A 26,644-nucleotide genomic window follows, 5' to 3' on the forward strand; every position below is an offset into this window, starting at 1 on the left:
AATTGAAGCCTTGACAACTGATGCAAACTATTTCTACACTGTCCCAACTGTGGCTGGTGACCCACAACAACAGATTCTGACTGTACAGAGGCAGTGTTGGACAATACTGTGTCACTGCACCCTCTGAAACATCACTTGGAAAAAGGCCATGAACACAGGAAGTCAGAGCTTCTCAGGTTTTCACCCTGTAGCAGGGGAAGGAGCCACAAGCACCTCCAGAGTGTGGAGGAGGGCAGGACAAACGGTGGAACAACAGCACAGTGTCCAAGCTTTCCAGATCAACAGTGAAAGCAAAGCAACCTACAGGTGCAACACATCTGTGGGACCTTCTTCACCTTCAGTGCTGTCTGTCCCATTTCAGTTGTAGAAAGAACAACATGGGTGTGTCTACCTGTTGGACTACACTCATAACTGGAAACATGGAGGTGACCTGAAACTCTTGACCTTTAGTGTGTTTATAATGGATAAGTGACCGTCCTAGGTTCAGGTTTTTCTGCTCTGATTCCTGTGTATTGATCTTCTGTGCAGCTGCACACTGTCGGTGCGTAACGGCCTGGCGGTCATCATCATGCTTATCTCCAACCACAAGAGCCTGGCAGAGCAGCTGGTGGCCTGCGACGTCACCGCTATCCTCAAAAAGTGTTTGACGCTGTCCAGAACTGAGACCATGCTGGCCATCGTTGCCCTCAACCATATCTCCATGGTGCACAAGCTGGAGAGCAAAGGTGCGACACAGGAAACCACCTGACCAGGCTGCAACTACCTGATATTACCTATTATACTACTGTTAACCTGTGTTTGTTTGCAGCATAACTCAAAAAGTAATGAATGGGTTTGGAAGATTATGGCACACAGAACAGTCCATTAGATTCTGTTGCTGATTCAGATCATCATCCAGATCCCAGAATTGTTTTAAAGGATTCCTCACTATTGTGGGATGGGGCCAGTTTCCATATGTTTGCTTCTAACTCCATATACAGTGCCTCAATGCTTGGACAAACATTGAACGATAACATCCGCAGACAATCTCACACAACAAACTGTGATCTGGAAGTCATGGTGACTTCACTTTTGGGAGCTGTCACATCTTCCATGGTATATAGTCTATGGTTTGGATTCAAGTCAGTGATGTAGTCGCCCTGCACTGCCTCGCACAGTTACATAAATCGACCTATCTAATTGACAATTATATTCATTAGCACGGTGAAGAGGCGAGTGCAGGCGGGTTGGAGTGGGTGGAGAAAGGTGTCAGGAGTGTTGTGTGACAGAAGAGTGTCAGCAAGAATCCAAGGAAAGGTGTACAAGACAGTAGTGAGACCAGCTATGCTGTATGGGTTAGAGACTGTAGCAGTGAGGAAAAGACAAGAGGCAGAGATGGAGGTAGCAGAGATGAGGATGTTGAGGTTCTCTTTAGGAGTGACCAGGATGGACAGGATTAGGAATGAGCACATCAGAGGGACAGCTCAGGTCGGCTGTTTTGGGGACAAGGTCAGAGAGGCCAGATTGAGATGGTTTGGACATGTGCAGAGGAGGGATAGTGGTTATATTGGTAGAAGGATGTTGGAGATGGAGCTGCCAGGCAAGAGGTCAAGAGGAAGGCCAAAGAGGAGATATATGGATGTGCTAAAAGAGGACATGAAGTTAACTGGGGTGAGAGTAGAGGATGCTGAGGATAGAGTTAGGTGGAAACAGATGATTCGCTGTGGTGACCCCTAATGGGAACAGCCGAGAGAAGAAGAAGCACCTGCTTTTCTAATCGATTAGTTGTTTCAGCCCTACATGTGACACAGCTGTAACCAGTTAGCTACACTGTGTCCCTACCCTGTTGAAGAGATGGTTAACAGCATGTGCTGTGAAGCTCTGTGTGAAAGTGAAAGCACCCTGTTTCACTACATATGATTATTTTTCATATTCTGAACAATTTTATAGTATCTTTGTCAGACAGAATTCACCCATCCTCAAGTAATGTCTGATTGTTAAGCAAAGTAACGAGATGTTAGTAGTGACACTGAGCAGTGATCGTCTGATAATTTAGAAATGGATGCAGTTTGTCTAAACACTGAAGCTTGTTCTGCCACTGCCCATGTTTCACTGTGTGTTTATATCTGATCTGCAGGGGCAGTGAATAAAGGCTGTAGCTCAGTGTGTACAGCTGCTGTGTTTCATCCACTTGTCATGTTGTTTGTGTACACCTCCTCCCGCAGAGTGTCGTGAGCAGCTGGACTTTAGGGACACAGAGTTACAGATGTTGGTAGTGAGTCTGAAGGAGCTGACGGCCACTAAGGAGGTGATCCAGACTCTGGAGCAGCTGCTGTGTGATGACGCCTCACAACTGGAGGAGGAACGCAGTCAGGTGCGCGTGCGCCCCCACGCACACACACACACACACACACACACGCGCGCGCGCTTGATCTTTTCATTAACATACCCAACATGGCATGCGACCTTGTGGAGCTGCTGTAGGAAGAACTGCTGACCAGACTCCCCTACTGTTGTGCACAGCCCTTTTCAATAATGTATCCACAATAAAGAGGTTTGTTCTTATATCTTTTAGATTCCAGTCACACCTCTTGTTTGAAAAGAAAAACGACGTTTCCACCCAGAAAGTCAGAATGAGTATACAGGTTAAGGAATCAAAGTTACTGAGCCACAAACAAGGATATTATGCTATATTATTATGTTTGGCATAAAAAGAGAATATGGGGCCTGTAGTAAAATCTTTAGTGCTGAAACCACTAAACCAGTTCTGTATGAACTATGATGAAAAATTTTGTTTTAAGAGAGATGGCCTCACAGTGACGTGCTCTGGCTCAAAGCTGTGGTTACAGTTGCTGCATTTCTACAGCAGAAAAAGTGAGATGATCCAAACTCTGACCCGCTGCTCTCACTGAAAACTAAACAGGTGAATGGACAGGGCAGGTGCCTGCCTGTATTCAGTGGTTGAATACCAATGCTTGATTGTTCAGGTGACTCACAGTCGTGACACGTACCAGGATCTGGTCCGTCTGATGGAGCAGCACCGAGCAGACCGGGCCGTCCAGCTCTCCATCCTGAGGTACTGATAGCCTATGACCCTACTCCCCCGACCACATGATATTGTGGAGCTGTTCTAACTGGCTGTCTGTTCCTGCAGGATCCTGAACAAGTTCCTGGATAACTACCAGGAGGATGTGCTGCCATGGCACGAGAGCATCGAGCCCTGCCTGTCCTCCATGACAGCTTTCATCAACGACAGAGAGGTCAGCACACACATCTCCCAGGCCAAGAGGAAACAAACATACCCACCTGCTGATGTACATTATCCTTCTGTGACTGGTCCTACAGGTGGTCCAGCTGTTCATCCGCTTTCTGTACCGCTTGGCATCCCTGAACAAAGATTATGCGGTGGTGATGTGTCGTCTGGGGACCAAAGAGGCTCTGGTAAAAGCGTTGGACAAACACAGCACCAACCTCCTGCTGGTCACTGAGCTCCGAGACCTCATAACCGACTGTGAGAAATACGCCAGCCTCTACAAGAAGATGACCACCAGTGTGCTGGCAGGGTGCATCCAGGTAAACCACTGACAGGGACGGGGGGTGTTAGACGGTGCCAGCACCCTGAAACCAGGTCATCCAAGTGGAAACCAGTGGAGACTTGGAGACCCACCAAAGCTTCTAATCTCTAATATTTGTTCAGTAGATATTTTTAACCATCATGTTCAGTGAAAGAAAGTGAAATTACTGCTGCACAGTGGAACCTGTTCAGAGACATTTGTAGTTTTATCCATAGACTTTCGGGGTAAAGAGAATTTTTAACTAAGATTTTCCACATTGCCTGAAAACCCCAGTGACAATGGGACAGGACGCTTCAGTAGTCATGTCAAACAGCCATGGAGGTAGCTGAGAGACACCACGTTCTGTCCCACTGCCACTGGGGTTATCAGACAATGAGTTAATGCACGTTTAAGGTAAAGCCATATCAGTCTGAAGTGATGAAGAAACTCTGAAATGACTTGTGAAGACCGTTGCACTCTGGCCACACAACAAACGGTGCTTTCAGTGAGGTCTTACTTGGATGACTTCCTGTTTCCTGTCAGATGGTGTTGGGTCAGATCGAGGAGCATCGCCGCAGCCATCAACCAATCAACATCCCCTTTTTTGATGTGTTCCTCAGGAATCTCTGCCAGGGTCTGTTCAAAGTACATGTAGTGTTTTCTGTTTGAATGACATGACTTAATGAGAACTTTGCAAGTGAAGGATGTAAATAGAAATAAATTTGCACCAGATTTATCTCCTCGCTAATTACTATCTGCACAACGCTAACACTGATAATAACTAATGCAAATAAGATGGCAGAATAAAAAAAAACTACATTTATTAATGCAGACTATCCAAACATCAACACAAATGCAAATCTTAATCATTACATCCAGCACTCTGTATTTGTAAATCATCCCTACTGGTGTAACTGGAGTTGTGTTCAGGTTCCAGTGTGGAGCTGAAGGAGGACAAGTGCTGGGAGAAGGTGGAGGTTTCGTCCAATCACCATCGAGCAAACAAACTGACAGACAAGAACCCCAAAACCTACTGGGAGTCCAACGGCTGCACGGGCTCGCACTTCATCAACATCTACATGCACAAAGGCGTGGTGATCAGGTAACGCTGTTCACAGTGCTGACACTGTTACTGAGAGTGTGACGGGTGACTCATCACCCTCTGCTGTGCTCCTGACAGACAACTGGCCATCCTGGTGGCCAGCGAGGACTCAAGCTACATGCCAGCCCGGATCCTGGTTCTGGGGGGAGACGACCCCACCAACATCAACACTGAGCTCAACACGGTGAGCGTCCCCCCTATCCTGATGGAGGCATGCTTGGTTTGTGTAGAAAGAAGCCAAGCGCCTGGACTTATCTCCAAATCTACAATTCAAGTCCACAAGTGCCTCATGTGGACTTCCTGCAGACTTCTGGAGAGGGTGTTTCTGAGATGTTCACAAATACCCTGTAAACATGGAGGCTGAATTGAAACTTGAAGAAACAAAACTGTTTTGACGTATTTTTAAGTAGAACAGATGCTACCTACAACTCAGACCCTGCAGCTCTCAGATGTCCGATCTGTCACTTGAATAATACAAAAGGTTCACTGGTGCTGCTGTGCCCCTCTGAGCCACCACAGAACCTAACGTTTATTTTGCAGAGTTCTGTGAACTGCAGGTAAATATGGATGCCTACTCGAGGCATGTCACCCTGAACCTTACAAAGATGCAGAGGAGGCCAACACAAGCCACACCTGACATTACAGCACCAGCACTGACATCAACATGACTTTGTGCTAATGCCAAGCTAACATAGCTAGCTTACAGGGTGTCTGCAGCACTGACCTCTGGGGTGGTTTTCAGGATGAATGTGGTCGACCTGCTGTCTTTTATGTTTTTTTTACCTTCTTTACTGGAGCTTTTCTGTTCAGCAGACATTCTGTAGCTGGCAGGTGTGCATTGTGATGTTAAAGGACTACAAAGGGTTGTAAAACCAAAACTTTCCTCTTAGAGAGATGCTGAAAGTGTTCACAAGTCTGGAGTCATTCACGTACGAGTTGCACATCAAGTGGGGGAGGCGACAGTGCAGTGGGTAGAGCAGTCGTCTCCCAACTGGAAGGTTGAAGGTTCGAATCTCTGTGCCTGTAGTCCACATGTTGAAGTGTCCTTGGGCAAGACACTGAACCCCCCTCGTTGCCCTCGATTGTTAGAGCCATTGGTTGAGTCGGCGCCGCAAATGGCTGCCTCGGTTCTGTACCGGAAACAAATTCCTTGTGTGTAACATACTTGGCCAATAAAGGTGATTATCCTTATTAAGTTGGAAGTGTGTTTATGTGGCACTTGAGTACAACTCGAATGAGTTGCCAACTCAGACGCCCACCACTGGTGTCGTTAGGGCACAGACTTCACTTTCATATTTATAGTTACATGATGTTCTCTGTTATATTTTCCTTTTCAACAGTCCCACAGGGTTGTACAGGATATTTAAGGCGATGGTGCGTTTGTCTGTGCAGGTGAACGTGACGCCATCGGCCAGTCGTGTGGTTCTGCTGGAGAACATGACCAGGTTTTGGTCCATCATCCAGATCAGGATCAAGAGATGCCAGCAAGTGAGACCCTGACCCCAGCTGTTTGTATCAGGTGAAGGTCATCCTGTCAGAGCCCCTGACCCCCTTCTGCCTCTGTAACAGGGTGGTATTGACACTCGGGTCCATGGGTTCGAGGTTCTGGGTCCGAAGCCGACCTTCTGGCCGGTGTTTAAGGAGCAGCTGTGCTGTCGGACCTACCTGTTCTATAGCACCAAGGCCCACACCTGGTGTCAGGAGGTGATGGAGGACAGGACGCAGCTGCTGCAGCTCTTCAACAAGTATGAAGACTATAGTTATAGTGTTTATACTGCTGGTGTTACTGCAGTTCAGTTGGTAGGAGTACTACTGTTACTGCTGCCCACTGAATAGAACTTGCCTACTAGTCTTATAACTAGTAACAGTACTGTGGTATTAGACATTTTTGCAGGTCCAGAACTTTAGATGACAAAACCTAAATTAAGTCTGAAACATGGAGGCCAGATCTGACGGCGGCCAAACCAGCCTGACTTGGCCTGACCCAGATGCTATTGACCTGTGAAGACCTCTGATTTTGAAATCTTCTGTAAACTGTGTGTGTGTGTGTGTGTGTTCAGGCTGAACAGCGCTCTGAGACACGAGCAGATGTTTGCAGATCGTTTCCTTCCGGACGCCGAGGCAGCTGAAGCTCTTGGTCGAACCTGCTGGGAGGCTCTGATCACTCCCATTGTCCACAGCATCACACTGTCTGGTACACACACACTCGCTTTGTATTTTTGTGTGAAATGTCCATACAGAGCAGAAATGTCCTCATTATGATGGTTTAAAACTTATTTTGTCCTCACAAAGGTTGCAGTACAGCTCACACTTTCACCTCTCTATCTACCCAGAATCCTCAGTGGCCAGTCCTCTGTCTTGGCTGCTCAGTGAGTATCTGGATAACAGCGAGTTGGCCCGCCGTTGTAAGAGCCGGGCGGCTATCTTCAACTCCAGAGTGAGACATCTCACACACCTCCTGGTCCACGTGGACACAAGCCGGCCGGATAGCGAGGAGTTGAAACCACCTGTCAAATCAAGTAAATCTGAAACCATGTCAAACAAATGGTCATTTAGTTTATTCCTGGAGTTTTGTTTAGTGAAATATGTCATTATCATTGGTTGGACTGAAGGCCCAAACTACAGAAAGAAAGTGGTGAAATCTCTTTGTCTCAGTTTCTGAGACAGAAAATAGGATGCTAGGTGCAGCAGCTTGATAGCTTAGCTTAGCATAAAGACTGGACAGAGGTGGAAACTTCTAGCCTGGCTCTGCCCAAACATTTCACAGTCCATCCTACCAGCACCTCTAAAATATCAGTACCCATTTGATGAAATGTGAACTTTATTGAGGATCAAATTTCAGTTTCCCTGTGTTGAAAGATTTTATTTTGTTTCCAGAAGGTCTCAACAGGAGCAAAGAGCCAAGGAGTAAGTAACAGCTGAACTTTGAGGCCGATGTGCTGCATTTTTTGTTTGTTTTACACTTTGCTCTGGGGCATTTCATATGCCCAAACGAGGACAGGAAGTCATCACGTCGCCCCCTGCTGTTTTACCCTGAACTACTAAAGTCTGGCCAGTCATTCTCTGTTGACAAGAAGGCTTCTAAAAATCTGAATGTGAACATTGTTCCAATACTGAATATATAAATATTTAAAAGCAGCTCACAAATATGCGTTTAATAGAAAAAAAGCTAAAACTTTTTTTTTCTCAAACAAAGAAGAGGAAAGTGATTTGTTTTGGACTATTTTCATTGGCGGATGAATCCACATTTTGGTCTGTAGTGAGTATTTGTGGCAACAGGATGCGTATGTTTGAGACAAAATGGAACACTAACATAGAAGAGCTGCGACATTAAGGGGTCAAAAATGGAAGCAGGTCATGTGACTTATGTAGCTTTAAATAGTTCCAGTCAATTAAGATCTGTTGTTTGTAAGAAACAGTGGCATTTATCAGCAGTTACCATTTGTAATAGGTTGAACAGCCTTGCAAACTAATTCAGTGTTCTGTTGCCGATAGCTTCGTACCTGGGGCGACAGTGCGGTGGGTAGAGCAGTCGTCTCCCAAACGGAAGGTTGAAGGTTTGAACCTCAGTACCTGCAGTCCACATGTCAAAGTGTCCTTGGGCGAGACACTGAACCCCCTAAGTTGCCTGTGATGGCGGCGTGTATGTACGCAGTGGCCTGAGGCCCTCGGCTCCAAACAAAATTTCGTTGTACCTGTCACAATGTTACGACAATAAAATAAAGCTAATTCTACCTAATTATTAAAGAGACAGTCTAAAAGGTTGTAAAACATTCTATTTGTTCATAAAGGTTCAACTTGTATTTTCACATTGTGTATGAAAATAAATTTGTCACTGGGGGAAAAACATTTGACAGGATTAAACATTGCAGATTACATTCCATTAATAACATGTAATCTTATAAATGGTTTTTGACTTAAACCTCCAGCAGGGGGCGACACTTTCTCCTCCTCATCTGAACTGACTGAAACATTCGGCTTCAGACAGCCAAATCTGAAGTCATCAGGACATGTCTACACTCCATCTTTTTTCTTTCTGTTTGGACTGAGCTTACTTTTACTGCAGATGTTCTGTTCTCATTGCAGCCCATGACACTTATGTGGTTTCTTTTCAGATGGAAAAGAAGGACAGAACAGACGCACGGCTTTATCTTTGTTTTTGGCTGCTGTTTTCATTTGTTTTGTTTCTCTGAACACGCTTGTCAGTCATGATCTTTATTCAGAAAATTTACCTTTTTAAATTTGTCTTCAGATGGTAAAGAGGGCAAAAACAGAGACACCGCTGCAGCCTCTTCCTCCTCCTCCTCTTCCTCAGCCAAGCCCAAAGTGAAGAGCAGCAGCAGCATAGCAGGCATTGCCCTCTGTTGGCAGGGAGTGGTACAGCGCCAGGTAGGCCACAGTCACTTTAAAACTGGAGTGTAAATTCAATGTCTCTGATGTATCCTCATATTTGCCTCGGATGTTTTTGGTGAAAATTGTTTTCTTAAAATATGGTGTTCATCAATGACCCCTCCCCCCTCAGGTGAAAAAGTTTCTGGACTCGAGTTGCAGTCTGCCGGACTTCGTGGAGCGTTACCGGGCTCTGTACCTGCAGCTGAAGAAGGCCATGGAGGAGCTATTCGGACAGCAGACCGCCTTTGTCCTCGCCCTTCGACACGGCTTCTCTGCTGCACTGCTGCAGCTGTCCATCCTCAGGGCCATGCATGTAGGTTTTGCTCAACAGCATGATTAACTCTGATTTAACCTGGCTCTTAATCCTTAGAGCCATGCATGTACAGTAAGGTCAGATTTACAACAGAATAAAACCTGGCTAAATCCAGATTTCTGGATTTTTTTTTTAACCCTAGGGCCAAGCACATAAATCCTGCCTAGAAATAGATCCCACTAATCTTAATTCTGTTATAACCCAGATTTTCCTCAGGCTTAAACCATGCTTAGATCAGGAACCAGGTTTAACATGGGTTTGACCAACTTTCCATTCTCAGAAGTTAATTCTGGTTTAACTCCGACTTAACCTTGTCTTAGTTCAGCTCTCTGTCCTCAGAGATATGCTGATAACTCAGGTTTAACACTGGATTATAAAAGCTCCTAATTGATAGGATGACATCACAGCTCCATCCATCCATTTTCCTCCGCTTATCCGGAACCGGGTCGTGGGGGCAGCAGTCTAAGCAAAGATGCCCAGACTTCCCTCCAGCTCCTCCGGGGGGATACCGAGGCGTTCCCAGGCCAGCTGAGAGACATAGTCCCTCCAGCGTGTCCTGGGTCTTCCCCGGGGCCTCCTCCCGGTGGGACATGCCCGGAACACCTCCCTAGGAAGGCGCCCAGGAGGCATCCGAAACAGATGCCCGAGCCACCTCAGCTGGCTCCTCTCGATGTGGAGGAGCAGCGGTTCTACTCTGAGCTCCTCCCAGGTGACCGAGCTCCTCACCCTATCTCTAAGGGTGCGCCCGGCCACCCTGTGGAGAAAGCTCATTTTGGCCGCCTGTATCCAGGATCTTGCCCTTTCGGTCATGACCCAAAGCTCATGACCATAGGTGAGAGTCAGAATGTAGATTGACCAGTAAATCGAGAGCTTCGCTTTGCAGCTCAGCTCCTTCTTCACCATGACGGACCAGTACATTGACCGCATTACTGCAGAAGCTGCACCGATCCGCCTGTCACTCTCCCGTTCCATCCTTCCGCTGCAAACCGCCCCAGTGCACGCTGGAGGTCCTGGTTTGATGGGGCCAACAGGACAACGTCATCTGCAAAAAGCAGAGACGAGATCCTGTGGTCCCCAAACCGGACTCCCTCCGGCCCCTGGCTGCACCTAGAAATTCTGTCCATAAAAATAATGAACAGAACCGGTGACAAAGGGCAGCCCTGCTGGAGTCCAACATGCACTGGAAACAAGTCTGACTTACTGCCGGCGATGCAAACCAAGCTCCTGCTCCAGTCGTACAGGGACCGGACAGCCCTTAGCAAAGGGCCCTGGACCCCGTACTCCCGGAGCACCCCCCCATCACAGTACATTCTTATCAAAATGCACTGGAAACTGCTGTTTTACTTATAGCCCAGGTTTTGGCCCAGGTTATACTCAGGGTTTAGTTGATGTGTACAGTGTGATGATGGTGTGTGCAGGTGAGTGAGCGTTTTGCTCAGTACATCGATCAGATGATCCAGGCCAGCGGAACGGCGTCCGGCAGTGTGGAGACTCTGGAGCGACTGCAGCAGTTTCTGGAGCCGATGCTCTTTCTGTCGGGCCTGGAGCTTGCCAACACTTTTGAACACTTTTACAGGTCAGAGCACTGTGAGATACCAGAGTGATAACAGAAAGCCTGACTGTCTAACACAGCAGCATGAGTCCATGAGTGCTGGAACGTGTGAAATAACTGGTTCTCTCTCTCCTCAGGTACTACCTGGGCGACCGGCTGCTGGCTCAGGGGAACGTGTGGCTGGAGAGCGCTGTGATCGATCAGATTGGCAGCTGCTTCCCAAGTCGCTTTCCTCAGCAGATGTTGAAGAACCTGAGCGAGTCGGCTGAGCTGCAGCAGGAGTTCCACCTGTACCGCCTGCAGCAGCTGGACCGACGCCTGCAGGAGAATGACCAGGTCAGCGCAAACCCACAAAACCCTCTCAAGCTCACTGAGTTTAAAAGCAAACAGGTGTGTGACTCTGCCTGCTGCTACAAAAGGTTTCAGACAAATGTTTCAGTCTGGATATGACAAATAAACACTTTGAATCTTGAACCTTTGACCCTAGATGTCCTGCATTTCACTTCTTGGCCAGCTGTGTGGTGTTAAGTGTCCAAGTGAGGTCGTCACTGATGTGGACGCCCAGGTATTTGAAGCTGCTTGCCAGTGGTGCGGTGGGTAGAGCAGTTGTCTCCCAACCGGAAGGTTGAAGGTTCAGATCTCAGTGCTTGCAGTCCACCTGTCGAAGTGTCTTTGGGCAAGAACGCCAAGTTAACGCCACCATTGTTGTGTGAGAGAGAGAGAGAGAGTTGGCGCCACAGATGGCCTCCTTGGTTCTGTACCAGAGACAAATTCCTTTGTGTGAAACATACTTGGCCAATAAAAGTGATTGCCATCATTATCAGCTTAGCTACAATCTTCTCCACAACATTAAAATGGAATTTTTTTTTTTTTTTTTTTTGCCTCCACTGTTCAGTATTTGCAAGAACTTTAACCTGAAGACTGATCTCTTTGCTTTAAAACCGGAATTAACTAACTTCTCTCTCTAGCTTTTGACTGTTAAGGGCAAAGTGAGTCCAAACCAACTCCAGCAGTATCCCCTCCCCTTTGCCCCTCCTGCACTGACTCTGAAACTACATCATGTGAGGCCATGGCAGCCGGGGACAGCTGTGGCAGTCGGATTAAAGAGCCTGTAGTTTTCAGTGGCATTGCAGCGACAGTGTCAAATAAAAAGGTCTAAATTTTAGCAATATGCATCAACGTGCATCTAAAGTTTGTAGCAGATGTATCTGCAGTAGCACAAGCAAATTATACAGAGGAATGTTTTTCCCCTGTAATCTTGATACAGTACTAATGTTCCTGCCGCTATCGCATCATGTTCAGTGTTACATACTTGACACACATAATCAGATATTTCATGTTTCGCTTTGAACAAACGCCCCACTTTTCTAGTTGTGTTTAACACAACTTCTCACACACATGGACTAAATGGACTGGTAACTGTGCAGGTTTCTGCTAACTGGACAAGTTAGTGCTCCATCTCTGACATGCCAAACCCATGCTAACCCTGGCTTCGCCTCGTTCATTGTCACCCTTTTCCTGTGCTGCACAGAGCCGCCTCTTGGGTCTAACAGGTACGCTCCCATCCTGGGTTGGACCTGCACAGGGACCCTCTACGGTCCATTTTTGAAATGAGCCGTAGTGGTTTGAAAAACCATTTTACTAGCGAGGGTGTGGAAGATGTGTAGCGTGGCTTTCAACAATAGTGGTTAAAGAGGGAAATAAATAAACAAAAGGCCTGAAGATATAGTGGGGGGAGGGGTTGGAACAACAGGGAGAAAACACTTCTAGACCATTTCTTGATTTATCTGAATTTGTGCTAAGCCTTACTTAATGTAGCTTTAAAGGAAAATCATGAATAAATATTTTATTTTTGTCAGGTATGAGTAAAATTAGTACATAAAACTAATGTAATCCTAAACTTGACTGCTCTCGCGTGCAACTTTTTGTTTGAATATGTGGTTTTCATACAATTTGTCCTTTTCTTGTTGCCATAGATGATGGAGGAGGAGTGGGCAGAGTCAGAGGAGGAGGCGGAGGTCCAGGTCCTGGTTCTCTCTCCACGCTGCTGGGCTGTCTCCTCGTTCTGCTTTCTGGACGAACCGCCAAAACATTTTGCAGCCGAACCCTGCTCCTACCTGAACCAGTTCACCCAGTTCTACATCCACAGTCAGTACCAGTTCAGTTCTAATCCAGGCTTAACTTGGGTTTAAACTAGGGCTGTCAAAGTTAATGCGACAAGTTAACACAAATTCCTTTTAACGCCACTAATTTTTTTGACGTGAGACTAACAGACATTCTGGGATTATGACCCTCGGCCCGCCCCATAGTTTGGGAAATCGGGAAGCGATGTAGCAGCAGAAACCGATAAAGAAAAGGGTGTTTTGAGCGGCAAGTTCAGCTTCAAAGCCCTGCCAGATGGTCTCTCAACAAGACCACAGTTATTTGCATTTACTGTCGATGTGAACTGAGTTACCATCGGAGTACGTCAATTCCCAAATAGCACCTGCTGGCCAAGCACACAGCTGATGCAGAGGGCCATCCTCCACCTTGCCAAAGGCAGACCACGATGAACACTGTAGAGGACGAGGATTAAAATAACTCACATCACATCCAAAGAGGGCGCGTATGAACTGCCTTCACGAGCCACCGCTTTAACCAAGATACACAACGTGTATGAAAACGAAAAAGCTAAAGCAGAGGACGCGCTGGGACAGACAAAAGCAGTCGGCTCAGCGGAGACCACTGGACTTTCTCTGTAATCACAATTACCTCGGGGTCCCTTTGAGGTGCATTTAGAACCAGTGGATGAAGAAAGTAAAAATGGCAATACAACAATGTAAGAATGCTCTGCTGCAAGTAAAAGTCCTGCATTCCAAATGTTATGTGAAAGTACAGACGTCAAGTCAATTATTAGCATCAAAACAAAGTACTAAAAGTAAAAGCACTCATTATGTAGCACATTTCACATTCCAGTAAGTACAATATTATTGTATTGTACTTACTGTTGCATTATTGTGTACATGACATTTAATGTTGCAGCTGGTAAACAGGAAGATAGTTTTAATTAGAATTACTGCTGGGTAGCTCGTTGTCACGGTTGAGTCCCCTCATCAGGAGGTGAGGGAGAACAAAAGGGAGGACTCGAGATACAGACCCAGGTACTAGTGGGGGAAAAAAGGTGGTTTATTTGAAAACGCAAACCAAGTAACTGAGTATATGTATAGGTCATAACCAGGGTAGGGCAGTGATGACTGAGGAGACCAAGACGAGGAGGTGAGCACACAGAACAACGGCAACCAGGAGAGTCGGAGGACCAGGACGGACAGGTGAGTAGACAGGAGCGCTCGCCGCTAGGCACCCACAGCTGCGAAGATCACAGTCAGACACCCACGGCAGGAACACTCGCCGGAAGTCATCATGGCAAGGGAAGAGCGCCACAAAAGCATATCAGCAGCACAGGAAACTGTCAAGCTCGTGACTTATCCACCAATAAGGTCTTATTATTGTACTGCATTTTTTTGTATTAATATGGTTCTGAAAAGTAACCAGTGAGTAAAGTTGTACAATAAATGTAGTGGATTTAAAAAGTACAATATTTGCTAAATTGTGACCTCAAAGTAAGAGAAAATGAATATACTCAAAATTGTGCCTAAGTGCAATATTTGAGTAAATTCACTTGCTTACTTTCTGCAACTGTTTAGAACGGCAAAAAAATAAAATAAAAAAAGTGCGATTAATCTTTTGTTGACCATGGAAATAATGCGATTAAAATAAATTAATCGGTTGACAGCACTAGTTTAAACTGTTCCTTTGTCTCTGATAAAATAGGCTTAACTAAGGCTTAAGCCAGTCTTACTTATTTTTCTTGTTGGAAAACAGGCTTAACTCTATCTTAAACCAATCTTATTTCTCCAATAAACCAGGCTTAATTTGGTCTTAAACCAGACCTGGGCTTAAACCTGTTATTAACCATACTCTGCTGAAGGTTCAACTAGTGGTATTTCTCTTTTAAACCAGGTAAGTAAAGCTTCAACCGGGTTTTTCTGTTATAAACCAGGCTTAACTCTGCCATAAACTGTTAATTTCTCTTCTGAACCAGAGGAATCTGAGTACTGATCTTCACACCCTGTTTTTCTTCTGTGGTGGTGGAGTGTTTTGCACTTCAGTTCTTAGCACTAACTCAGTGTTTCTGTCAGGTCAGTCCATGTATGGTCTGAGTCACTCGAAGCCTCGGCGGCTGCAATGGACATGGCTCGGTCACGCTGAGCTGCAGTTTGGCTGCTGGACACTGCATGTCTCCACACTGCAGATGTTCATCCTGCTGCAGTTCAATAGTCACGAGGTAACACACACACACACACACAAACACACAAACTGCCATCATTTAAAGAGACATGACAAAGACCTAAATCCAGACCCTGGTTCAGCTTATTGCTCGGTGCCATAGACCTTCTTTGTTTTCCAGCAACTATTAAAACCCCGCAGTGAGTCACACCACTGCATTGGGGGGCAGGTTTTCTCCTCAGGAAACATGGGAGGCCATGACTCTTATGTCAGACATTGTAGAAAGTGAGAGCGACTAAAACATATAAAACCACTGCTCTGTCCTTAAATAAATTTCATAGAAATGCTTTTTTTATTTTTTTTACATCATGTGCTTCCAATGTAAACGACGGGGGACAAAACGCACAGGAAAATGAACTGTAGAGGAGTTTTTCCACAAAGTGCTTGCTGAAGGGGGATTTCTTGGGTTGTTCCTCTTTTATAGTGATAAAAGGTTTAGACCTTACTTTGTAAAGTGAGATGACTTCTGGTGTGATTTGGCGCTGAATTGAATTTGCAGTCTTTTTAGGGTTTGAGCTCCCCCTCGTGTTCACCGACTGTCAGCTCTTTGTGCACCCCTGCAGGAGGTACGAGTTGAGGCTTTGCTACAGGTGACCGGTCTGTCTCCTGCTGTCCTGCTGCATGCTCTGATGCCGCTCATCACCGAGAGAGGACCGCTGATCTGCAGCCAGCCGAACAAGCCTAGCGAGGGTCAGATACACACGCACAACACCATCTGTCCTTCATCCTCATCCTCCTCCTTCTCCTGTTTGACTCAGTCTTTGTCTGCTTGCAGGTGTGCTGCAATTAAACCAGCAGGTGGCGTCTCACAGTCTGGATGGCGAACCATTGTCAGTGCAGCTGCTGCCCAGACAGACTTACCTGAACGTGGACGAGGACGTGGCCGGCACATTGGAAAGGAAGAGGAACTACGTCTACTGTCTGATTGTCCATATCATGAAGCAGGAGAAGGAGATGCACATCGACAACCTGGTCTTCAAGGTCAGAGGTCACAGAGCCGCAAAAGGAGCAGTCCCACTACTTTTCTTTACGGGGCCACAGCCTCACTGACGTGGAGAGATCAGAAGATTGGGCCTTATATATTCATAGTGCCGTTCCTTCCACCAGCCTGTAGCAGAGTATGAATCAGTGAATGAAATTCTGAATGGATTTGATTTGACCACTCGGTCAGTAGTTCTCATTTAAAAGCCATGAAAGGGAAGATGGAATTTTAATGAGTCTATTGGATTGATCCTTAAAGCCTCATCAAGTCTAAGGAGCTCATGGCATGCTTTTCCTTGTTTTCTGACTTATCTACAACTGTCTGCTTGCAACACAACAGTAGCTGTGTGCATTCACAAACTAGCCTCTCATTTTTACGAAGAGGCTCTTTGGGTTTATTGTTCTAAGATGATTACAGATTATTTGGAGTTGAGGGGTGCCAAGCTAATCTAGAGGTACCCAAGATTAATCCTTAAATGGCTGAAAATGAGCAGGCCACGGGCATTTCAAATTCATTTAGCTTAATCTAAATATGTACACTTTTGCTGACTGAGTTTGACCAATGTTGCAGCCCTCAAAGCATCATGGGAACTGTAGCTGGAGAATCGTATTGTTTTCTCTATAATGCACTATAAGTATTTCTTTGGCATTACGGAAGCTCAAAGTCCTGTCAGTCTTTCCTCACATGGCACCAAATCCTCGGTTTGTTCTGGTCTCCTTCAGGTTCTGGACTCGTGTCAGAAACAGGAAGCGTCTCGGTCCCCGGGAACCGGCCGTTTCAGCTGCAGTAACAGTGACGTGCTCTCCTGCATCATGCACGTCATCAGCAAAGGCTGCATCCGCCGCAACGAAGACAATCCACACATTGTAGAGTTTGTCCCCGAGGACCCGTCCACACCACAGAAAGGCCAGGCCCAGTTCTCCTTCAGCCGGACCGAGATCAGGAAGGATGCCGTTGCCGGTGCCACCAAGAGCCGGGCCGACATTAGGTGTGACCTTACACACAGGGCTCTGTCTGTCTGGGGTTATTAAAGTTCATTTAGTGTTTCAGACACAGGCAAAAGAAGCTGTTTCCTGTTTGTCTTCAATTAATTCAAAAAAGTCTTTGTTAATACGTGTCTCAGAGCAGCATGTTCCATCGTCATCCTCATGTGCTTCCTTCTTTTAGTCAGTTTCTTTATTTTATGGTGTTTTAAAGGGCTGTGCCACAAATTCTGTTGAATTGCACTTTATAGACTCTGCATTTTTACATTGTGCTCAAAGTTGTGGTTTTGTGATAAACTACTTTTAAATGAAATGACATGGAAATCTTTAATACAGGTGTCTAATAATCTTCTGGGATGCTTTTTGTGGTTTGGTGCAAGTTGGTGTGTGTTGCCAGACAATGAATTAACAGCACGTTGTCCAGTTCAACAGTGTAACGGAGAAAACAACTTGATGTTTTCAACACTGAATTGTTTCTCCTAAACTCTGCCCCGGTGTGGCTTCGATCATAACTCTGTATCATGTACTTTATATCTGGGGTTGTCTCTGTGTTGCAGTCTGGCGCCGGCCCCACGGCTGTTTGAGGACGCCATCCTGGATGGAGTTGTGTTCTCGATGGGTCGGACGATGACACAGGAGGAAGTTCGTCAGCTAATGCAGAGGACCGTCCAGCAGGTCAGACTCTTCTGTCAATAAAATCTTTTAGATTCAAGTGTCTGACAGAGAAGTGAGCCAGTTCGGTCAGCTCCTGAACCAGACCGGCAGGCACAGGACAGCAAATGTCGAGCTCCTCACAGTGGCTTTCAGGTGCAGGGACCATGTTTTGTTTCTGGGTGTTGAAACGTTTTTTTTTTCCCCTCTGTTGAAAGTTATTGTTTGTTCGCACAATGAGTGTCAGGGTAATCTCGTCTCTCTCTGTCCCCTCAGGTTTCAGGGACTCTGAGTCTGGACCTGGACTGGGCTGAGCACCTGCTGGTTCACTGCAAGTGGAATGTGGACCTGCTAGTGCAGCGCTACGCCGATGACCCCGACGCCCTCATCATGGCCGCTGGGCTAAAGTGCCGAAACCCTCAGCCTCCACCGAGCCCCACCTCCACCTGCCCGGTTTGTCTGGGACCCCGGACCGCCTCCTCAGAGCCGGTCCCATCACTCAGCTGTATGCACTACTGCTGCAGGGTCAGTTATCCATCCAAGCTGTGCTCAGCATGTTGAGATGTGTTGTGTGACCTCTGTTTGACTGTCAGTGGGTGTCACAGTCATGTTGGCAGGACTACCTGACAGTGAGGATCGAGCAGAACCTGATCATGAACTGCCATTGTCCGATCACAGACTGCCCAGCTCAGCCCACCTCCCAGTTCTTTCTCAACATCCTCACTGACAAGGACACCATCGGCAAGGTAAGCACCTCCATCCTCTGTCACCATGACAGCCTGACTTCAGGGGGTGTCGACAAACAGGAAGCAGAAACATTTTGCTCTGGAGGCTGTTCATAGACTCAGAGCTTCTACTAATGATTATCTCATCACGAATCATTTTCTCAATTAATAACCAGTTGGCTAATCAAAAGTCAAATGCCGCTCGTCTTCAAAGCTGCTGTTTAACAACCAGTTTGATCCGAGTCCCCCTGATTAACTGACCGCTCGGCTCTGGGCACGTTTCCATGTTTAGTGTGAGCGCCACACTGTGACCGATCAGTCCACAGTGTGAAGGTAAGAGTTCAGATAGCGCAAGTTAACACAAGGAATGAGAAGAGTAGACCAGTCACCGTCTGCTCAGGTTTACTGCAACAATGATTTCAGTGTGAGATCTGAAGCAAAGCAGACGCCACCGCTGCTGCTGTCTGGTTCCTCCATGTTGGGTTTCTAACACAGAAGAAGGCATGCAGTTTTTCAGAGAAGTGGGTTTGAGCTAACCCCTGTCCTCATCCTCCTCAGTATGAGAGCGCCTTGCTCCGCGGCTACGTGGAGTGCTGCTCCAACCTGACGTGGTGCACCAACCCTCAGGGCTGCGATCAGATCCTCTGCAAGGAGAACATGGGCAGCATAGGAACCTGCTCCAAGTGCTGCTGGTCATCCTGCTTCAGCTGCAACTTCCCTGAGGTCAGAGGTCGCCTCGCACACACACTTCTTACACGAAGCTGTTGACAAAGTCCAGAATCGATTCATGTCAATTTGGTTACGGCAGGTAAAAACCTGGTTTTTATCCTGGGATAAATTCTGGGGTAAACTTGATTTGATTTGATTGATTTATTCTTTCAAACATGCAGAACAGAACAGAACAAATGAACAAATGACAACACACACATAATTACACATATCCAACCACTGCTAATCCAAAATCAGTTTGCTTACACCTATTACATGTTTGAATGGAGTAGGAAGAAGTCAGACTTATCCAGTCCTACCCCATGACATCATCTTATACAAAATTTCATGCATCATTGGCTGCAAGCAGTATCTCTACATAGATAAAACAGAGTGTTTCCTTCATGCATTCTTGATTAAATCTCTTATTCTTGCATATATCTTGTATAACACATACATTTATATTTATATTTAAACTCCTCAGTTCTAGTACTGTTTTTCATGTCCACACTTAAATTATTCCATAATTTGACCCCACTTATAGAAATACAAAATCTTTTTTTGGTTGTACGTATAACATGAACTTTTAAATTTAAGTGACCCCTTAAGTTATATCCCTTATATAACTTGTCTCAAATGCACATTATCATCTAAACTAAGCACTTTCACCAGGCATCAAGCTTTGGTGTGAGGATTTATGTTCCTTACCACATGCAGACCGACATCTTCAGCATGTAGCTTCTCTGTTTGAAAAAGTGTTTCCTGGACCTGAACCTGTAGTTGTCTTCGTACCTGTGCGCCCCCTCTCCAGGCACACTACCCAGCCAGCTGCAGCCACATGTCCCAGTGGATGGATGACGGGGGCTATTATGAAGGGATGAGCATGGAGGCCCAGAGCAAACATCTCGCCAAGCTGATCTCCAAACGCTGCCCGAGCTGTCAGGCTCAGATCGAGAAGAACGAAGGCTGCCTGCAGTATGTGCACTCTCTCACACACACACACACACACACACAGTACACACTGAGGAGAATGATGATGGTGATGTTTGTGTTCTTCTGTCCACAGTATGACCTGTGCCAAGTGTAACCACGGTTTCTGCTGGCGATGTCTGAAACCCTGGAAGCCAACACACAAAGATTACTACAACTGCTCCGCCATGGTTTGCTCACACGCGATCACGTGATCACATGCAATCCATGTAACAATAATCCAGCTGTGTTGGTGTGTTTTTGAGTCAGCCATGCAGCTGTTGTTTTTCCTCCAGGTGAGTAAAGCAGCACGCCAGGAGAAGAAGTTCCAGGATTATAATGAGAGATGCACCTTCCACCATCAGGCCAAGGTACAGCACCACCCATGTCTCAGGACAGATGGCGTTAAGTGCTGTTCTGATTGGAAAACCTCTTGAGACTAATATTAGGGGATAGAAATGACTCTTGACCTGATGCTGCAGACCATGGTTGGGGTATCAGGGTCTCTGCAGGGCTGGAAAACTGTTAAGGAGTAACGTTTCGTGCCCCACCCTCTACGCCTCCAGGAACAAGACTTGCAGATTGAGCAGCCATGTGATTTGTAGTCAGTTTTTGTCTTCTTGTGGTTGTTTTGTCTGTTCTCAGCCATTTTACTTGTCTTGCACCTACAGTATTTCAGCTTGGCTTTTTTGTGTGTGGTTTTGTGTCTGTCTTTTCTCATTTGGTGGCTTCTCTAGTTGTTGATTGACTTTCCGGTGGAAAGATTATCAGCCCCTTCACAGTTTTCCTGGTCTAGGGGCCCCTGACCCGTCAAGTCACCGGCCCTGAGCCCAGTGGGCCAGTTTAGTGAACCATCCGTGGAATGAGGGTCAGAGGTCATGAAGAAACTGAGCACACCCAGTGTAGCGTAGACAGGGTCTTGTAGCGGAAGGCAGTGTCCTGCTGTTAATTACAGTTAAGCTCTGAACACAGCAGAGATATCAGCCCGCACATCACCTTTGAGTTCTTTGTGCTGATGAGTCCCACTGACAGTCTCTGTGTCGCCTGCAGGACTTTGCCATTAACCTGGAAAACAAGGTGTCATCCATTAATGAAGCTCTGCAGATGAAGTCGCTGACGTTCGTCATCGACGCTTGTAAAGTCCTTGCTCAGGCTCGAAAGGTCAGAACCTGGTACTGCTGAGAGACCTCTGCTACTCTTGGATGGTGTACATGTGTTTAGTGGACCCTGCTCGTTTGTCTGCAGGTGCTGGCCTACTCCTGCGTCTACAGCTACTACAACCAGGAGACAGAGAAGATGGATGTGATGGAGCAGCAGGCGGAGGATCTCGACCTGCACACCAACGCCCTGCAGATCCTGCTGGGTGAGACATCACGCTCACACTGTTACAAATCAAGTTTCTCCAGTTTGCACTAGTCTGACCGGTGTGATCTGTGTTCGCAGAGGAGACTCTGCTCCAGTGCACCGACCTGGCCTCCTGTGTCCGTCTGCTGAAACCAGAACACCTGAACACTGGGCTGGAACTGATCCGACGCATCCAGGATCGCCTTCTGGTCATCCTGCAGCACTCCACCCAGGTGACCAGTGTTTGAATGGTTGAGTCTCTGTGTCTGTGCTTTCTTCACTCCTGTGTCGCTGAGTTTCCTGTGTCTGCCTGATCCAGGACTTCAGGGTGGGCTACCAGTCCAAGAGCAGCCAGGAGCCAGAGTCGACTCAGGCGTCCAACCTGTCCAACCACACTGACGCCAACAAAGTGTGAGCACCACTCCGAACTCCAGGAGCCAGAAGAATGACCCTAATCCATTATCAGAGTTGCAGATTAATTTTCTGACAACCAACTAATCGATCAATCAGCTGAGCATTGCAGCTGTAACTGATATTACCCGCGGTCCAAGTTCACACGTTCAAACGTCTAATTAGTGTACTCGGTTTATGGTCACAGAAGACGAAGTAAATAAGAGTGTTTACATTTTAGAAGTTGGAGCCAGAGAGTTCTTTGCATTTTTGATTTAAAATGACTTTTGTTGCAGAGTGAGTAGTTTCACTTTCAGTGAATCTGCAGATAATTCCCTTGATAAATTGTTTACAAAATATTAAAACTGTCTTTCAGGTCCAAGTCAGACCGAGCGTCCCTGTCCAGAGACTCGGACAACAACAACTACACAGGTGAGGAGGGCGGCGAGGAGGCGGAGGACGAGGACGACGAGGACGACGAGTACGACGAGGAGTACGTCCCTGAGTGGCATGAGGACTATGATGAGGACGACATCGACGAGGATGACTTCTTCTCCGATGATGATGAGTCTGAGAACCTGGAGAGGGACTTCAACCCCTTTGACTGAGTGGGGTGCGAAAATAAAAACCTCCAGCACTGAGGGAAGAGAGAGGACGAGTCTAACCCCGACATGCTCGTTCCCCACCCCTGATGCTACTGCAGATCATCTGGAAGGGTGAGAGACGATCAGAAGGGATGTCCTCCTTCACCGCAACACCCCCACCCCAAACACGGCTGCACTTGCTTGTCCACTTTCTGCATTTTACCTTCTGTGTTGTTTTGAGTCAGAATAGGGAAGACGAGGCTCAAGAAAACAAGTTCTGGGTTTAATTGTTAAATTCTGAGTCTGTTTTGACTTTTCACTCACTTGTCTGAACTGGTTTACTACCAGTTTCAGAAGTCTAAAACCACTTTAATCCCACTTTGATTTTGTTTCTTCTTGAATTTGACTGAGTTTCAGAATTCAGACTTAAAATTGAAACTGAGATTTCACGATTGTAACTTTGAGCTCAGAACAGTTTCCTCTCGTTGTGGACGGACGTCTCTTCCGCACTGACCCGCCTGAGCTCTGGCCTGGTTCTGGATCCGGTGGTTTCGGTGTCACTTGAAAGATCTTTTCCAGAGGAGGTCTGTTAGTTTAGTTTTAGTGTCTTTCACAGAGTAAAATGTTTGTGTTTCTGCTGCTGCTGCTTTGTGGATTCGTTCTTGACCAATAAAGGGGTTCGTAAGCGAGACGGCTCGTCCACCTCTCATTTGTCATTTTGTATGTATTTTAAACTCTGTTCTCTGTTCATCACATGTTCTGCCTCAACTTATTTTTACAATGGAGGCTGCCTTCATTTGAGAGTAAAGAAAAATAGAAACTTAAAATGCAGCACTTCTTCTGTAACCTTTCAGATGTAGATTAACTCTGAGTAAAAGTTTTTTTTTACATCAGTCGGATGTTTCTATGCATCTGAGGAAACTGTTGGTGTGTTGTGTCTGTAAAGTCTGACATCAGCCTCCAAATATCATTGCAATAACTGGTCGATCATTTGATTATAGGCTGACTGTCGCATCATTTGCTAAGCAAAGACTTTGTCACCTGTTCTGTTTTCTGTCTTTAAAAAGGACATTGTTACTTTTGTTTGTTGTCAAGATGACTGCACGAATCCAGGGGTGTCTGATGTTCCAGCTCCCTGTGCTGCTGTAATTTTGACAAATCCTATATTCATATTGTTGATGTTTGATAATGTTCTTTCTGGTTACTTTGTTGGAGTCGAGCGACTTCAGCCAGCAAACTAAATAAAAGCTTTTTCTGCTATGCCGCAGGCCGCTGCTGGTTTCATGCACACACACTGCAGATTCACATCAGGTCTTCATTAAATATCCCATAGTTTCAGACACTTAAGGGTTTGTCTGAAATTTCCTGGTGGGGAATCCAGAGGTTTAATTAATGTTTAAGGTTGTTATTAATGAGACAAGATTCAAACTTGATCCCTGAGCCTCTTGAAACAACCCTTAAGTCATTAACTTCAGGTTGTCCTTTACTAAAGGCAGAGGTGGAAGAAGTACTCAGGTCCTTTACTCAAGTAAAGGTGGCACAGTGTACACTCTGTTACAAGTAAAGGTCCTGCATTCACATTGTTAAGTAAAAGTATCAGCTTCCAAATATAATTGAAGTACCATCAGTACCAGCACTCGTCCAGCAGAACGGCCCGTGTCCCAGTAACGTCTCTGATACTGGATCATAGTGACTAATTACTGTGTCCATCACTTTAATGCTGCAGCTGGTAAAGGTGGAGCTGATGGTAACTACCTTATATACTTATACTGGGAAGTACTTTCCATCCTGCTGGGTAGCTGGTGGATTTCCTACTGGGATCAATAGAGTCTGATGGTTCTACTGGGTTTGGTTTGATTCATCTGATTCTGGACCTGAAGTTATCAGGTACATGTAGTGTAGTAAAAAGTACACGGTTTGTCTCTGACATGAAGTCACAGGATGAAGGAGCAGGCCATGGAAGTACTCAAGTGAAGTACAAACACCTCAGAACTGTAAGTATAGTACTTCAGTCTATGTACATTGTTGCTTTCCACCACTGGTCACCATTTTGATAAATTCTTGAACTGACAAAGCTCTGGAGAAAACTAGTAAGGAAACTCAAAGTTTTCTCTTTATGGAACAGGACTAATACTGACACATGACTATTGCCAAGAGCCTACTTTAGCAGGTGTATGAGGCGTATATAAAATGTTCATTTTTATTTAACTTAAAATTGTTTGTATATGCAGTAAAACGATCATTTAATGTTCTGCTAATTTCCAGTATCAGTGTTGATGGAAATAATACATTTATAATTATAATATGATGGCATTTTAATTATTTGCACAATTTAAGTTTAAGGGGTCAAAAACTATATAAAAACTGACCACATAACATTAAAGCCATTTTTTATAAACAGCATTTGTTTAAGGTGTAAACTCTAGAATTTGAGGAGTAACAAGGAACTCGAGCTGTCAGACAAATGTGTATTTCCCTCTGAAATGTAGTGGAGTAGAAGAATAAACAACAAGTATGTCAGAAATGTACTTGTTCTTGACTTTTATTTACATTCCCGTCGGTTTAGTATCGCAGACCAGTAGAGATGTCGCAGTTCCATTTTAGGAAACTAAAATAGAATAAAAGTAGAGTAAAATAGAATAAAAAGAATAAGAAAACTAAGTCAAAGTGATTAGGATCAATCTAAACGGTACAACCTAATAGGCTATGACTCAAACCCTGTCCAATCACTGACCGTGGTGCAAACAATAACAAGAAGATTGTCACTTGGTTATGAGACTGAGATGCACATGGACAGTAGTGCAAATGATCAACAGCAGCAGATATGATGGTAAAAACAGTCAGCAACACATTTACATGTAATATAACAAGAAGGGGGAATGTAGTGGGTTTGTGAAAACAACAGGGGTAGTCTTTTTATGTTCTGTGGTGGGTCACAGTCCAGGGGCAGGGGGCAGGGGGTCACGGTCCAGGGGCAGGGGGCAGCATCCTCACAGCCTGGTGGATGAAGCTGTTTGTCAGTCTGGTGGAGTGGGCCTAAAGACCCAGTGATTCAATGATTCAGAAGACGGATCTGTTTCATTGACATAGACATTTTTAAAAATAATTTTGTGAAATAAATGTGTGTATGTGTAAATGCAGTGGCAAACGCTTTTGTGACCGGACATTGAAGGGGGAAGAGTGTTATCAGTGTTCGAGTCATTTTCACAATATCATTGTGTGTAAATAAACTGTGTGACAACCATAACGTTTCTATAAATGATTTATAGATATGCGCCATATATAAGGAGGTATTTATTGTCATATGCCTTCAAGATGAGCATGGCTAACATTTAAACAAAACATTCTGTCTCTCTTTCACAAATCCCCTTAAAATGAGGCCATTTTCACAGACTTCGGTTGTGTCCATTGGACGTGGCACACCAAGCAACACGAATCACTGACTGGGGATTTGTTCGGGTAGTGTAACTGTCAGCTGAATCAACTGACTCGAGATCAGCTGTTGTATGTTCCTTCGGTCTCTAGCGGCGAACCGCCAAAACATGAACCATTCCAAGAAACAATCACGTGACTGGTGGACCGCTGTCATATACGGTCCGGTGCTTCGAAACGGAAGCGTCGCCTCTATTATTGTTCCACACTCCCGCTCAGCAGGTGACGGTAATGCACCTTAAGTTGGCTGGCAAACCGCCAATAAACATAGGAAGAAGAAGAGACGGAAGTGTCGCGTGTCGCTTCGAGTCCTCCCATCGCAAAGCTTTTGTATTGAATATGGTTTGACTGGTCATCCTAACATTCAGATCTATAACCGACGCCACCCCCGATTCCATTATCTGTTTTATTACAGGCAATTTACTCCAATATCCCCTTCCTCAGCTTTTAATCAGAGGTTGTTTTAAGAAACTCAGATTCCCAAACAAAATGATCAAAAAAGAAGTATACCGCAAGTACATGTTATTAAGTATACTAAAGTATTTCCCCAAGTGTACTTTTATTTACCAAGTACACTGATTCAAATGTACTAGCGGTTTACTAACAAGTATACTTCTTGGGACTAAATGGACCCACTTTAAGTTTATGAAAGTACACT

The 26,644-nt window shown here is 45.6% G+C and overlaps 1 protein-coding gene across 1 annotated transcript in view; it reads left to right on the forward strand.

The window, feature by feature from the left end:
- Window positions 1-23,812, forward strand: part of cul9 (cullin 9) — a 46,675-nt gene extending 22,863 nt beyond the window's left edge. Inside the window, exons 13-46 of the mRNA XM_020622289.1 lie at window positions 512-725; window positions 2,205-2,353; window positions 2,967-3,055; window positions 3,134-3,239; window positions 3,325-3,552; window positions 4,077-4,167; window positions 4,464-4,635; window positions 4,714-4,819; window positions 6,028-6,123; window positions 6,205-6,380; window positions 6,696-6,829; window positions 6,969-7,154; window positions 7,513-7,542; window positions 8,888-9,024; window positions 9,158-9,340; window positions 10,759-10,916; window positions 11,030-11,228; window positions 12,869-13,040; window positions 15,071-15,216; window positions 15,782-15,908; window positions 15,994-16,199; window positions 16,923-17,188; window positions 17,741-17,858; window positions 18,111-18,359; window positions 18,440-18,580; window positions 19,118-19,282; window positions 20,079-20,242; window positions 20,334-20,427; window positions 20,533-20,607; window positions 21,287-21,397; window positions 21,482-21,599; window positions 21,680-21,813; window positions 21,900-21,991; window positions 22,347-23,812. Coding sequence (XP_020477945.1) covers window positions 512-725; window positions 2,205-2,353; window positions 2,967-3,055; window positions 3,134-3,239; window positions 3,325-3,552; window positions 4,077-4,167; window positions 4,464-4,635; window positions 4,714-4,819; window positions 6,028-6,123; window positions 6,205-6,380; window positions 6,696-6,829; window positions 6,969-7,154; window positions 7,513-7,542; window positions 8,888-9,024; window positions 9,158-9,340; window positions 10,759-10,916; window positions 11,030-11,228; window positions 12,869-13,040; window positions 15,071-15,216; window positions 15,782-15,908; window positions 15,994-16,199; window positions 16,923-17,188; window positions 17,741-17,858; window positions 18,111-18,359; window positions 18,440-18,580; window positions 19,118-19,282; window positions 20,079-20,242; window positions 20,334-20,427; window positions 20,533-20,607; window positions 21,287-21,397; window positions 21,482-21,599; window positions 21,680-21,813; window positions 21,900-21,991; window positions 22,347-22,578 — 5,064 coding nt within the window. The 3' untranslated portion in view covers window positions 22,579-23,812. The remainder of the gene's footprint in view (window positions 1-511; window positions 726-2,204; window positions 2,354-2,966; window positions 3,056-3,133; window positions 3,240-3,324; window positions 3,553-4,076; window positions 4,168-4,463; window positions 4,636-4,713; window positions 4,820-6,027; window positions 6,124-6,204; window positions 6,381-6,695; window positions 6,830-6,968; window positions 7,155-7,512; window positions 7,543-8,887; window positions 9,025-9,157; window positions 9,341-10,758; window positions 10,917-11,029; window positions 11,229-12,868; window positions 13,041-15,070; window positions 15,217-15,781; window positions 15,909-15,993; window positions 16,200-16,922; window positions 17,189-17,740; window positions 17,859-18,110; window positions 18,360-18,439; window positions 18,581-19,117; window positions 19,283-20,078; window positions 20,243-20,333; window positions 20,428-20,532; window positions 20,608-21,286; window positions 21,398-21,481; window positions 21,600-21,679; window positions 21,814-21,899; window positions 21,992-22,346) is intronic.
- The last annotated feature ends 2,832 nt before the right edge of the window (window positions 23,813-26,644 follow it).

Source organism: Monopterus albus, unplaced genomic scaffold (genome assembly GCF_001952655.1).
Source record: "Monopterus albus unplaced genomic scaffold, M_albus_1.0 scaffold277.1, whole genome shotgun sequence".
NCBI classification, from domain to species: Eukaryota; Metazoa; Chordata; class Actinopteri; order Synbranchiformes; family Synbranchidae; genus Monopterus; species Monopterus albus.